At 36.4% G+C, this 15,422-nt stretch overlaps 1 protein-coding gene across 6 annotated transcripts in view; it reads left to right on the plus strand.

The window, feature by feature from the left end:
• Positions 1 to 15,422, plus strand: part of CEP135 (centrosomal protein 135) — a 93,250-nt gene that overhangs the window by 23,271 nt on the left and 54,557 nt on the right. For 5 of the 6 annotated variants that reach the window (XM_067736075.1, XM_067736074.1, XM_067736071.1 and 2 more), the window contains exons 7-10: positions 5,436 to 5,564; positions 7,486 to 7,701; positions 10,551 to 10,616; positions 13,143 to 13,281. In XM_067736075.1, coding sequence (XP_067592176.1) covers positions 5,436 to 5,564; positions 7,486 to 7,701; positions 10,551 to 10,616; positions 13,143 to 13,281 — 550 coding nt within the window. The remainder of the gene's footprint in view (positions 1 to 5,435; positions 5,565 to 7,485; positions 7,702 to 10,550; positions 10,617 to 13,142; positions 13,282 to 15,422) is intronic. The other variant, XM_067736073.1, reaches the window with a different exon arrangement.

A 15,422-nucleotide genomic window follows, 5' to 3' on the forward strand; every position in this document is an offset into this window, starting at 1 on the left:
TTTATTTCCATTACTCTAGGAGGTGGATCAAAAAAGATCTTGCTGTGATTTATGTCAAAGAGTGTTCTTGCTATGTTTTCCTCTAAGACTTTTATAGTGTCTGCTCTTACATTTAGGTCTCGAATCCATTTTGATTTTATTTTTGTGTATGGTGTTAGGGAGTGTTCTAATTTCATTCTTTTACATGTAGCTGTCCAGTTTTCCCAGCACCACTTATTGAAGAGACTGTCTTTTCTCCATTGTATATCCTTGCCTCCTTTGTCATAGATTAGTTGACCATAGGTGCGTGAGTTTACCTCTGAGCTTTCTATCTTGTTCCATTGATCTGTGTTTCTGTTTTTGTGTCAGGACCATATTGTCTTGATTACTGTAGCTTTATAGTATAGTCTGAAGTCAGGGAGTCTGATTCCTGCAGCTCCGTTTTTTTCCCTCAATACTTCTTTGGCTATTTGAGGTCTTTTGTGTCTCAATACAAATTTTAAGATTGTTCTAGTTCTGTAAAAAATGCCATTGGTAATTTGATAGGGATTGCATTGAATCTGTAGATTGCTTTGCGTAGTAGAGTCATTTTCACAATGTTGATTCTTCCAATCCAAGAACATGGTATATCTCTCCACCTGTTGGTATCATCTTTAATTTCTTTCATCAGTGTCTTATAGTTTTCTGCATACAGGTCTTTTGTCTCCCTAGGTAGGTTTATTCCTAGGTATTTTATTCTTTTTGTTGCAATGGCAAATAGGAGTGTTTCCTTAATTTCTCTTTCAGATTTTTCATCATTAGTGTATAGGAATGCAAGAGATTTCTGTGCATTAATTTTGTACCCTGCAACTTCACCAAATTCATTGATCAGCTCTAGTAGTTTTCTGGTGGCATTTTTAGGATTCTCTATGTATAGTATCATGTCATCTGCAAACAGTGACAGTTTTACTTCTTCTTTTCCAATTTGTATTCCTTTTATTTCTTTTTCTTCTCTGATTGCCGTGGCTAGGACTTCCAAAACTATGTTGAATAATAGTGGTGAGAGTGGACATCCTTGTCTTGTACCTGATCTTAGAGGAAATGCTTTCAGTTTTTCACCATTGAGAATGATATTTGCTGTGGGTTTGTCATGTATGGCCTTTATTATGTTGAGGTAGGTTCCCTCTATGCCCACTTTGTGGGGAGTTTTTATCATAAATGGGTGTTGAATTTTGTCAAAAGCTTTTTCTGCATCTATTGAGATGATCATATGGTTTTTATTCTTCAATTTGTTAATATGATGTATCACATTGATTGATTTGTGTATATTGAAGAATCCTTGCATTCCTGGGATACACCCCACTTGATCATGGTGTATGATCCTTTTAATGTGTTGTTGGATTCTGTTTGCTAGTATTTCGTTGAGGATTTTTGCATGTATATTCATCAGTGCTATTGGTCTATAATTTTCTTTTTTTTTTTTTTTGTATCTCTGTCTGGTTTTGGTATCAGGGTGATGGTGGCCTCATAGAATGAGTTTGGAAGTGTTCCTTCCTCTGCAATTTTTTGGAATAGTTTGTGAAGGATGGGTGTTATCTGTTCTCTAAATGTTTGATAGAATTCACCTGTGAAGCCATCTGGTCCTGGACTTCTGTTTGTTGGAAGATTTTTAATCACAGTTTCCATTCCATTACTTGTGATTGGTCTGTTCATATTTTCTATTCCTGGTTCAGTCTTGGAAGGTTATACCTTTCTAAGAATTTGTCCATTTCTTCCAGGTTGTCCATTTTATTGGCATAGGGTTGCTTGCATTAGTCTCTTAGGATGCTCTCTATTTCTGCAGTGTCTGTTATAACGTCTCCTTTTTCATTTCTAATTTTATTGATTTGAATCCTCTCCCTCTTTTTCTTGAGGAGTCTGGCTAATGGTTTATCAATTTTGTTTCTCTTCTCAAAGAACCAGCTTTTACTTTTATTGATCTTTGCTATTGTTTTCTTTGTTTCTGTTTCATTTTTTTCTGCTCTGATCTTTATGATTTCTTTCCTTCTGCTAACTTTGGGTTTTGTTTGCTGTTCTTTCTCTAGTTCCTGTAGGTGTAAGGTTAGATTGTTTATTTGAGATTTTTCTTGTTTCTTGAGATAGGCTTGTATAACTATAAACTTCCCTCTTAGAACTGCTTTTGCTGCATCCCATAGGCTTTGGATCGTCGTGTTTTCATTGTCATTTGTCTCTAGGTATTATTTGATTTCCTCTTTGATTTCTTCAGTGATCTCTTGGTTATTTAGTAATGTATTGTTTAGCCTCCATGTGTTTGTGTTTTTTACTTTTTTCCCATGTAGTTCATTTCTAATCTCATAGTGCTGTGGTCAGAAAAGATGCTTGATATGATTTCAATTTTCTTAAATTTACTGAGGCTTGATTTGTGCCCCAAGATGTGATCTATACTGGAGAATGTTCCATACACCCTTGAGAAGAAAGTGTAATCTGCCGTTTTCAGATAGCATGTCCTATAAATATCAATTAAATCTATCTGGTCTATTGTGTAATTTAAAGCTTCTGTTTCCTTATTTATTTTCATTTTGGATAATCTGTCCATTGGTGTACGTGAGGTACTAAAGTCCCCCACTATTATTGTGTTACTGTCGATTTCCTCTTTTAGAGCTGTTAGCGATTGCCTTATGTATTGAGGTGCTCCTATGTTGGGTGCGTATATATTTATAATTGTTGTATCTTCTTCTTGGATTGATCCCTTGATCATTGTGTAGTGTCCTTCCTTGTCTCTTATAACATTCTTTATTTTAAAGTCTGTTTTATCAGATATGAGTATTGCTATTCCATTTTTCTTTTGATTTCCATTTGCATGGAATATCTTTTTCCATCCCCTCACTTTCAGTCTGTCTGTGTCCCTAGGACTGAAGTGGTTCTCTTGTAGGCCGCATGTATATGGGTCTTGTTTTTGTATCCATTCAGCAAGCCTGTGTCTTTTGGTTGGAGCATTTAATCCATTCACGTTTAAGGTAATTATCGATATGTATGTTCCTATGACCATTTTCTTAATTGTTTTGGGTTTGTTTTTGTAGTTCCTTTTCTTCTCTTGTGTTTCCCACTTAGAGAAATTCCTTTAGCATTTGCTATATAGCTGGTTTGGTGGTGCTGAATTCTCTTAGCTTTTGTGTGTCTGTAAAGCTTTTGATTTCTCCATCGAATCTGAATGAGATCCTTGCTGGGTAGAGTAATCTTGGTTTTAGGTTCTTCCCTTTCATCACTTTAAGTATATCATGCCACTCCCTTCTGGCTTGTAGAGTTTCTGCTGAGAAATCAGCTGTTAACCTTATGGGAGTTCCCTTGTATGTTATTTGTCGTTTTTCCCTTGCTGCTTTCAATAATTTTTCTTTTTCTTTAATTTTTGCCAATTTGAGTATTATGTGTCTTGTTGTGTTTCTACTTGGGTTTATCCAATGTGGGACTTGCTGTAGTTCCTGGACTTGGGTGGCTGTTTCCTTTCCCACGTTAGGGAAGTTTTCGACTATAATGTCTTCAAATATTTTCTCAGGTCCTTTCTCTCTCTCTTCTCCTTCTGGGACCCCTATAATGCAAATGTTGTTGCATTTAATGTTGTCCCACAGGTCTCTTAGGCTGTCTTCATTTCTTTTCATTCTCTTTTATTCCGTTCCGCAACAGTGAATTCCACCATTCTGTCTTCCAGATCACTTATCCGTTCTTCTGCCTCAGTTATTCTGGTATTGATTTCTTCTAGTATAGTTTTCATTTCAGTTTATTGTATTGTTCATCTCTGTTTGTTTCTTCTTTAATTCTTCTAGGTCTTTGTGAAACATTTCTTGTATCTTCTCGATCTTTGCCTCCATTCTTTTTCCAAGGTCCTGGGTCATCTTCACTATCATTATTCTGAATTCTTTTTCGGGAAGGTTTCCTATCTCCACTTCATTTAGTTGTTTTTCTGTGGTTTTATCTCGTTCCTTCATGTGGTACATAGCCCTCTGCCTTTTCATCTTGTCTATCTTTCTGTGAATGTGGCTTTTGATCCACAGGCTGCAGGATCGTAGTTCTTCTTGCTTCTGCTGTCTGCCCTCTGGTGGATGAGGCTATATAAGAGGCTTGTGTAGGTTTCGTGATGGGAGGGACTGGTGGTGGGTAGAGCTGGGTGTTGCTCTGGTGGGCAGAGCTCAGTAAAACTTTAATCTGCTTGAATGCTGATGGGTGGGGCTGGGTTCCCTCCCTGTTGGTTGTTTGGCCTGAGGCAACCCAACACTGGAGCCTATGGTGGGCTCTTTGGTGGGGCTCATGACAGACTGTGGGAGGGCTCACACCAAGGAGTACTTCCCAGAACTTCTGCTGCCAGTGTCCTTGTCCCCACGGTGAGCCACAGCCACCCCCCCCCCCCCCCGCCTCTGCAGGAGACCCTCCAACACTAGCAGGTAGGTCTGGCTCAGTCTCCCTTGAGGTTACTGCTCCTTCCCCTGGGTCCCAGTGCACTCACCACTTTGTGTGTGCACTCCAAGAGTGGAGTCTCTGTTTCCCCCAGTCGTGTCGAAATCCTGTAGTCAAATCCCAGTAGCCTTCAAAGTCTGTAAGTCTAGGAATTCCTCCTCTCGCTGCTGGACCCCCAGGTTGGGAAGCCTGACGTGGGGCTCAGAACCTTCACTCCAGTGGGTGGACTTGTGGTGTAAGTGTTCTCCAGTCTGTGAGTCACCCATCCAGCAGTTATGGGATTTGATTTTACTGTGATTGCGCCCCTCCTGCAGTCTTATTGTGGCTTCTCCTTTGTCTTTGGATGTGGGGTATCCTTTTTGGTAGTTCCAGTGTCTTCCTGTCGATGATTGTCCAGCAGCTAGTTGTGATTCTCGTGTTCTCCCAAGAGGGAGTGAGAGCACGTCATTCTACTCCGCCATCTTGGTTCAGGTTGTTTTTCCAGATTCTTGTATGTGAATTCGTGGTTGGTAGTGATGTTTTTAATCATAGTCTGTTGTTTTCTAAATAATAGATAATTAATTAAATTCACTCCAGCCTCATATCCTTTTTAATACTGAGTTTCAGTAGCAAATCACTTTCCTTTGTGTTTTACATTCATTTGTTTATCCCACATTTATTCCACCAGGCAGTGAAGTAGTTCAGACTCAATTCCAGTAGTTAGTAGTTTCTTTTTATATAAACATTGCCTACTCTTAGAGGAGGAAAAAACAAAACAAAAAAATTAGGAAGAATCTCTTCAATAAAAATACTTATGAAACCTATGTTGACAGTTCTTAGGTTGATATTTTCTGTGTATATTTTTGCTCTGCATAAATGCATTTCGTAATCCCATTTATGTGTGGGTATATATATGAATGTTAATCTTTTGTATATATTGTGGGACCTAAGAAAAATGGAAGTATATCCAAATAAATGTTTGTCCAGTGTTAATCATGTCAGTTGAAAACCCGAGTTCTTAAAATGATAGCACGACTTTATGTCTTCAGATTGAACTAAGAGAACGAGAGATAGAACGACTGTCGGTTGCATTGGATGGGGGTCGCTCCCCTGATATCCTTTCTCTGGAGACTAAAAATAAAGCCAACGAAAAGCTTATTGCTCATTTAAATATTCAGGTAATGAGTTTTATAATTATTTCACTGAGCATATGAAACCATAAGTGTTTATAATGGTCTGTGGGTTTGTGAAAGTGACAGCGTTGTTTTCTTGGCTATTATTTACGGTGGAAAAAATTTGATGGAGTCAAAGTATCCAAAATTGGGTACAGCTATTGAAAACTCATGTTTTTTAAGAATATTTAATGAGGTAGGAATATATACACCATAATGATAAATATTTAAAAGAAGAGAATAAACCATAGGTAAAATGTAACCTTCAATTTGCTTTAAAAAAAAATGTGTGTGTGTATAGAATTGCTGACTAATAAGAACCTGCTGTATAAAAAAATTAAAAAAACACTAGGTGAACACACACACACACACCAAAAAAATGTGTGTATGCATTCAGAAAGAGAAAACACTAGAAGAGAATACACCAAAGTACACTAGCAATGTTTATCTTTGTGTGATGGGATAGTCTTCTTTATGATTTTCTCCATTTTCAAAATTTTTATGACAGTATTTCTTTTATAATATATAAAAGGTGGTTTTTTAAAATAAATATAAAAATTAAACATATAGTTTTCACTTACCTATGTAGTGGTTTCCCTTGTCATGCATTTGACCTAAGAGTGAAAGAACAAGAGACTTCTATGAAGCATGACAAATGACCTTTAGGAATTTATTTATTTGTTTTTTAATTGAAGTATAGTTGAGTTACAGTGTGTGTTAGTTTCTGGTATACAGCAAAGTGATTCAGTTATATATATTATATATTATTCTTTTTCATATTCTTTTCCATTATGTTTTATTACATAATATTGAATATAGTTCCCTGTGCTATACAGTAGGACCTTGTTCTTTGTTTTATATATGGTAGTTTGTATCTGCTAATTCCAAACTCCTGATTTATCCATCCTCCATCCCCTTACCCCTTTGGTAACCATAAGTTTGTTTTCTATGTCTATGAGTCTGTTTCTGTTTAGTAAATAAGTACATTTGTATTATTATTTTTTATTCCACATATAAGTGGTATCATATGGTATTTGTCTTTCTCTTTCTGACTTACTTCATTTAGTATGATAATCTCTAGGCCCATCCATGTGTCTGTAAATAGCATTATTTCATTCTTTTTTATGGCTAGGTAATATTCCGTTGTGTGTGTATATATATTTACACACCACAACTTCTTTATCCATTCTTCTGATGGACATTTAGGTTGTTTCCATGACCTTCAGAAATTTAAATGTCACTGCTACCTAGACTGCAACCAGAATAGAGTAAGCCCCAAATATCAGCAGTAACTCTCGAGCAGTGCTGTTCAATAGAAATAGGATATGAGCCACATATGTAATTTAAAACTTCCTAGTAGCCTGATTAAAAAAGTAAAAAGAAAACAGATGAGATATATTTTAATAATGTATCTACCTAAATATATCCAAAATATTACCATTTCATCATGTAATCAATGTCAAATATCATTGCAGTGTTTTACTTTTTTTTGTACTAAGTCTTTGGGATCCTGTTTGTATTTTACATTTATAGCACATCTCTGTTTGGACTAGCCACATTTTAAGTGCTCAGCAGCCATGTGTGGATGCTAGTGGCTACTATATTGGACAGCACTCTAGACTAATATTATCATCGTAGTGATAATCTTGTCATATTTTTAAAACTCTGCATTGGGAAAAAGTTCACACAAATTTCTTACTTATCCTTTCCGTCCATGCTTGAAAATTGAAGACAGTGGATATATATTTTTACTATACCACACATTGTCAGTTTTGCAAATAGAAACAGTATAAGTTTGCAAATGTAAAAGAGCTGGGGTTTTAACTTTTGGGTTTTTTTTAAATGTAGTATTTTGAAATATTTTGGAAGTTCAGTATTTTAATAATTTTCCAATTTATATACCTTATGAATTACAAATTCAATTTAGGTTGACTTTCTTCAGCAAGCTAATAAAGACCTGGAAAAGCATATACAAGAGCTTATGGAAACCAAGGAAACAGTAACTACTGAAGTTGTTAATTTAAGTAACAAAAATGAAAAACTCTGCCAGGAATTAACTGAAATAGACCAGTTAGCACAGCAGTTGGAAAGACATAAAGAAGAAGTGCTCGAGACTGCCGACAAAGAACTTGAGGAAGCAAAGGTGTGTCTAGGTTGTGGAGGTGCTCATTAATTCTCCTAGAGTATGGTGAGCTTGAGACCTTTTGATGTCCTATTCAGGCCTTTTGGTTTGTTTTGTAATTCACGTTTTTCTAAGGTGTTGTTTACATCCCCTAAATTCTTGCCCTTTTTCTAGTTGTTTGTCTTTCTGAAGCACATCTCTTCCTAGGACAGCTCTCCAGACTCTATCCTCTTTTTCTACAAGATTTTCATCTCTGTCCTTTTATCTCTGCATTGTGAGCAGGCTTCTGAAGTTTGTCCTCTAGGTCATTTTTGTGCTCATGAACCTTTAAAGGTATTTTTTAAAACTGTGTATGTCCTTGCACATTTTTAAGTTGATAGCTAACATTTTTCATCTTCAGGTTTAAATAGATGCAAAGGATGTAATTTCTAATCAATTGTAAGTATTGATCTCTTAAAACTGTCATATCATTCTTTTAAATATAGCCAGTATAATCCAAATGACCCTTCTTGAAATCCTCACAAAATTTTATCCTATTTTAACATTTTTATGCTTGAATATCTTTTTATAATAACTCATATCAAATGTCTCTGCAGTTAAAAAAAATACATGAATTGAAATTTTTTATTTTAAAAAATGTCCTGCGACTGTAAGGTTCAGAGTGTTAGTATTTTCCTCTAAATAGTGTTATCATTATAATTATTAGTAATCAGTGGATCAAAGTGACAACTGTAGTACAAATGTTGATAAATACTTATTAAATTAAAAAGTAAAATTTTATTGGAAATACATCTCTTAGTAAGATATAATGGGAGAAAATAGTGTCTTAATCAAAGGCTTCGGCCAGCTCCAACATTTCAGGTTATCTTTTTGTCTGGTGCTTCGGAAGTTTTTTATAAGTAGAGATAGAATTACATTAGATGCATGCCCTTCTTTTGAAAAGTGGGGAAAAGGCAGTTTTGGAAGGGGAAGTGGGAAAGAAGAACTCACATGATACCTAGAGCACAAGCAGGTTCTCAGGTAGATAATTTTTAAGAAGGACTGTATGTGCAAATTTAAGAATCCAGATATTGATTCCTTGAAACTATATATACATATATATAATATATATTGTAAATAATATATTATTTGTGTATGTGTGTGTGTATATATATATATATATATGATAGTTTTACATAATACTTGGATAGTCTTTATGTTATCCCAGGAATGAGTATAACCTAGTTTGAAGATCACTACTTTACATCAGTTGAATAATATGAGTTAATTTTATAGTGTCACCTCCACTAATTAGAGGAATAGAAGGAAACTACCTCAACATAATAAAGGCCATATTATGAAAAGCCCACAGCTAACATCATACCCAGTGACAAAAGACTGAAAACTTTTCCTCTAAGGTTAGGAGCAAGGGAAGGATGCCCATTCTTACTACTTCTATTCAACATAGTACTGGCAGTCCTAACCAGAGGAATTAGGCAAGAAAAAGAAATAAAAGGCATCCAATTAAAAGAAAGAAGTAAGATTATGTTTCCAGATGAGATGATCTTATGTGTAGAAAACACTAAAGATTCCATTAAAAAGAAAAACAAAAACAGAACTAATAAATTCAGCAAACTTGCAGGATACAAAATCATTGCATAAAAACCTGGTGCATTTCTATATGCTAGTAATTAAAATACAAAAAGGAAATTAAGAAAATAATCCCATTTACAATAGCATCAAAAAAGAATAAAGTACTTAGGGATAAACTTAATCAAGGAGGCAAAAGACTTGTACCCTGACAGCTGTAAAACACTGCTGAAAGAAATTAAGACAGAAATAAATGGAAAGATATCCTGTGTTCATGGATTGGAAGACTGTATACTGCTCGAATGTCCATACTACCCAAAACAATGTGCAGATTCAGTGTAATACCTCTCCAAATCCCAATGGCATTTTTTACAGAAATAGGAAAAAAAATCCTAAAATTCATGTGGAATCTTAAGGGACCCAGAATAGTCAAGACAGCCTTGAAAATGAAGAACATAATTATTGCGGTTTTAATTTTGCTTTTGTGGCTTTAGTTTCATTGCAACACTCCTATATCTCATTCCTCTCCTTTTCCACTTCCTTTTGCATATTCTGTGCTGTGCATACAACATATTGAACACAGCTTCACGTGTCCAATTGGCAGTAATCAAGAATGACACCTTGGCTCAATAGAAGATTCCTATTAGGTTATAATTTTTTTTTTTTTTTGCGGTACGCGGGCCTCTCACTGTTGTGGCCTCTCCCGTTGCGGAGCACAGGCTCCGGACGCGCAGGCTCAGCGGCCATGGCTCACGGGCCCAGCCGCTCCGTGGCACGTGGGATCTTCCCGGACCGGGGCACGATCCCGTGTCCCCTGCATCAGCAGGCGGACTCTCAACCACTGCACCACCAGGGAAGCCCCTAGGTTATAATATTTTAATCTTGGCATTCAGCACTCTCAGTTGCAGTGTAGAGGATCCAGGTTGGTAGTAGCAGGTGGTGAGAAAGCAAATAAGATAGGAAAGTCAGGAAATGACAGGGCCACAAGGTGAATCCTAAAAATCAAGGATCAAGAAAAGTCCTACAAGTATACAGATAGAAAAAGATCTTCAAGTAGCCCTCTCGTTTCATATGTTACAGATAGGTCCCTGTAAGCATTCAGGATACCAAGAAATTAGAGAAACCTAAACTTTGCCTCCTCCTCATTGAAACTGAGACTTAGGGCTGGCTAATGCCTCAGGTCTCACCGGTGAGAGGGAACATGAACTGCTTGAAAAATGGCTTGGTCTCATTTGCACTGTGACTTAGTGATAAGTATTCTTGACTTTTAGGTATTTACCTAATAGGCTTTTTATTCCTAGAAAGAGATTAAAAAAAAGCTATCTGAAATGCGGAATCTTGAAGAAACAATGGGAAAACTTCAACTGGTAAGTAGGTGTTATATTGCAGGGGTCCCCAACCCTCGGGTCGTGGACTGGTACCGGTCTGTGGCCTGTTAGGAACCGGGCCGCACAGCAGGAGGTGAGCGGCGGATGAGCAGAGCTTCATCTGCTGCTCCCCATCACACGCATTACCGCCTGAGCCATCCCCACCCCCATCCGTGGAAAAATGGTCTTCCACGAAACCAGTCCCTGGTGACAGAAAGGTTGGGGACTGCTGTTATATTGAATTGCCAGCATTTTCATCAAGAAAATTTTTATGTTTTATTTTACTTTTTTTTAACTAAGATACAATTAACCTATCATGATATTCACTCTTTTAAGTGAACAATTCAGCGGTTTTGGTATAGGCACAAAGGAGTGCAACCATAGTTTGTCCAAATTATGGAAGACGTTCTAAACCATGGCAGGATGTTTGGATTTTATTCTAGTGGACAGTAGAAAGCCATCTAAAGTGTAAGCAGAGTAAGACAAAGGCATCAGAGTTTCAAATGAATGAACTGGTTTCTTAGAAAATGTGGGAAAGTAATTTAAGGTATTAAAATGATCTTCATCTCTCGGGGGTCTCATTGCTACTCTGCTCCCAGAGTTTTGTATCCACTCCCTGAGGGGCTGTCTGGTCAGTCTTTAATTTGCCATTGGCAAGGCTGGCGTGGGCAAAAGAGTGAGGAGGAAGATAGGAGGTGCAGTGGTTTTTTTCATTACTATCTAATTCCAGAACATTTTTTCACTCCAGGAAAAAGCTTCATATCCATTAGCAGTCACCCCTCATTTTCCTCTGCTCAGCCTCTGGCGACCACTGGTCTGCTTTCTGTTTCTGTAGATTTGCCTATTCTGGATATTCTGTATAAATAGAATTATATAATATGTGACCTTTTGTGTTTGGCTTTCACTTAGCACAATGTTTTCAAGGTTCAAGCATGTCATAGCATGTATCGTTACTCCTTTTTATGGCTAAGTAATATTCCATTGTATGTATATATTTAGTTTCATTTATATTTTTATAATTCTTTAATATCATATATAATAGGTAGCAAGTTACACTAAAATTTGGAAAACCTGTTAGGAATTTTATATTCTTTAAATGACTTCATGACTTGTCAGTTTACTAATATTTAAACTAAAAATTGATAGTTACTTTGTAAAATTTTGTTGACTTTTATTAAAAGCACTCAATCGTCTTTTAATAATTTTGTTTGGCATTACAAACCATTTTACTAGTCATATTGTTTGTTCTGGTGGTCTTCAAATGAGAAAACTAATAATCATCCCAGCATAAACCTAGATATAGCATATAGTCTTAGAGTCTAGAACTGGCAGAAAGAATGTCTTTCTTACAGGTAGAAATTTCTAGGTGGTCATCCAAAAGATTGTTAAAAATTTTTTTAATAGCCTGTTAAATTGGATGAGTTTCCACTAATAATGAAAAGACTAATACTAATTTCCAAGTTTTCTCATTACTTATACTCTTTTTACAGTCAAGCTGTAATGTTCTGGTGGCAGTCATAAGGCAAATTAAAAAAACAAAGCCATTTGTGATATGCTGGCACATAGTAGGTGTTCAAATACTTGTTGATTTTTATATGCTCACTATAAACAGTGCATCACAATGGCTTCCTGTTTTACTCAACTGCAGGTATTCAGTTCAGCTCAATATTGAATAATTGAATTAGCTAAACCTGCTAAATGTTGTCTACTCTTGAGTTTCGTAGATATTTTTAAATTCTCCAGTGAGGTCAATAAATGTAAAGTAGATGTTTTGATGTTTTCACTACAGTGTAAGCTCTGTGAGGACAGGGATTTTTGTTGTTTGTTCAGTGCTGTTTTTATGCACACTGTATACAGTTATATGTGATTCATAATGCTTATCTCAGAACTCTGACCAAATTTTAGTATTGTTGCCTGACAGCAAGATGTTGCTGTACTTTCTGACCTTCTTATTTTTTCCATTGGTACTACAGTTTATGTTTTTTTAAGGTAAATACTAATGATATCATTAGCTAACACTTATTAAGTACTTGCCATGTGCCGGACACTGTACAGAGTGCTTCACATTCACAGAGTCATCCATTCATAGATGAATCCTCAGTGTCCAGGTACTGGTCTTATCCTCATTGTGCAGATGAGGCTGAGAGAGAAACCTTTGTACTTATGTATACCTATGGTAGTCTTAGAGCACTGTCTTAACTTCTGCTTTCCTTTAAACATAAAAAACTTTAAAATTTTTTATTGCACAAGTACATATTCATTTTTTAAAAAGACAGTATGCTAACAAATTAAAAGAAAATAAAATCCGATAGTTCTACTACTTTAGAAAGGAGCACTGTTGAATTTGGGTTTTATTGTTGCTTTTAGCCATAATTGATAATTAACTTTCATTGAAACCATATATATTTGACTGACTAAAAGTGTGTATGTGACTTACTCTTAAATAAATGTGCTTACAAATATCTATTTTAAGTGCTATATTTATAAAGTTGCTAGAAATCTTAATTATAGTGTTAAAATTTTCAGGAATTAAACTTATGTCATAAAGAAAAGGAGAGGCTGAGTGATGAACTCCTTATAAAATCAGACCTGGAAACTGTTGTTCATCAGCTTGAACAAGAAAAGCAAAGACTTAACAAAAAAATTGAAAGTTTCGCAGTTACAGGTAAAATATAAAATGTTGATAACTTAAAAAATGATTGTGATGTCTTCTTAATGTATTATTTTTAGTAGTAGATGATCTTTCATTCATTCATTCAATAAATATTTGTTGAGTGCTTGCTGTGTATCAGAAACCAGAGTAGATACTGAGATACAGTAGAAAACCTCTGCCTCAGGGACCTTACAGGGGCCTTTTACATTCTGACTAGTTGGTACAGGGAACCCCGTTTGAATATTTTTCAATGTACATATATCCTTCTTTGAGGCATGCAGTAATAGAATTAATTACGACTATGCGGAAGACCATTCTGAAATAGTGGAAAATTGAAGTATAGAATCTTTTTAAGTAAATGCAGTTTTATCACCTTAAAGTACACACACACACACACTTGAAATAGGCTTTCTGCCAGGTACCCCATCCTAAATGAGTTGATTTAAGGAACTTGTAAGAATTCATTCATTTGTTCATTCATTCATTTGACAAGTGTTTATGAACCGGTTTTGGTGCCAGGGTACATAATGGTAAACAAGATACACAAAGGCCCCTGCTCTTGTGGTGGTTTTAATCTAGTTAGGGAGACAAACTAGTAGCACATAAGTGAAGAAGTTAGTTTTAGGTGGTAAGAATTTTCAAATACAATGGGAGGGTATGCTAGAGATCGACTGATCCAAGGGCTTAGTGACAGGACACCAGCCATGTGAAGATCTGGGGCAATTTTCCAGGCAGAGGGGATGGCAAGTGTGGAAGCCTGGTGCCATCAAACTCCCTGTAGTGAAAGAAAGCCAGTGTGCTATTTTAAGAAGAAGCTATATCCTAGGCTCTTCAGCATTCATGTGGATAATCTGTCTAACCTTCTCTACTTACCAGCTGTATGACTTGAGCATGTTCCTTAGCATTGCTTCAGTTTCCATATCTGTGTGGTTAATGATGGCACCTAATCCAGAAGGTTGTTGTGAGGATTAAATGGGTTAATATATTATTAAAGTGCTTAGACCTACATATAAAACTTTGCAATTTACTTCCTTCCATGCTAGCTCTATCCTGCCATTTCAGTGTAATTTTTCAGATACCTGAAACTCCCTCGTTCCTTTGTGTTTTGAATATATCCCCCTGCACAAAACCTAGCCATGGATCAACCAAAGTACTCACACACGAGCAGCTAAGCAGTCCTTGCGTGTGCACCCGACAGTATCAACGGCACTGTAACTTGTATGGTCCCAAACCACAGCACCCACCCCTCAGTGATGTGTGGAAATCTTACTCTATACTTCTTACTGCTTAGTTGCCCAGTCTCTGCAGGGAACATTTTCAAGTGTTTTTCATTCTCAGTAAACCCATTCTAAGAGGATGATCTTAACCTTTGGTTTCCCCTAAGAAAATGGAAGCCGTCAGGGAGGCATTCTGTTGGTTTCCTGTCCCCAGATCTTGAACCTGTCCATCTTTATTTTCCCTCCTGTTACTTGTACCTCTTATGAAAGGCCACTGCCTCCATCTGTTCTCTAGATCCCATTCTCTCTAATTTTAAAACGCTTTCATATTAATTATCTCCTTTCCTAACTTTAGCCTTTGTACTGTTTTTTCCCATTAGTATTCAAACATGCTTACCCTTCTCCCATTCTAAAAGCAAAAATTGTACCCATTCCTATCCAGCCACTCTTTCCTTCTCATCATAGCTTTAACACCTTAAAAAATCATCTGTACTTTTCTGCTTGATCACCAACTACCCTTTATCACCTCAGTCCACTCCAGTTGGCTCTGTCCTCATGTCACCAATAAAACAGCTCTTATTAAGGTCACCACTCACCTCCATTATGCTAAATGCAGTGGACACTTTTCCATTCATCAGTTTATTTGACTTAGCATTTAACACATTTGCCTGTTCCTTCCACTCTCATACTTTCTTACCTCTCTGGTCACTCCTCAGAATGAATTTCCCTATTCATCCTCCAGATTGCATTGCATGCTGTTCTTTTGTAGCTCTTGTCCTACTACAACTAGAATAATTATTTGACCTTGACTATGTTTTTCATATTTGTATCCTTAGCTCATGCTGGGCATATAGTAAATACTCAATAATTATCTGTGGAATGAATGAAAGAAAAGATGGGAAGTGAATCAGAATATGTCTTGAAAATCATTTCATG

Source organism: Pseudorca crassidens, chromosome 4 (genome assembly GCF_039906515.1).
Source record: "Pseudorca crassidens isolate mPseCra1 chromosome 4, mPseCra1.hap1, whole genome shotgun sequence".
Classification (NCBI taxonomy): Eukaryota; Metazoa; Chordata; class Mammalia; order Artiodactyla; family Delphinidae; genus Pseudorca; species Pseudorca crassidens.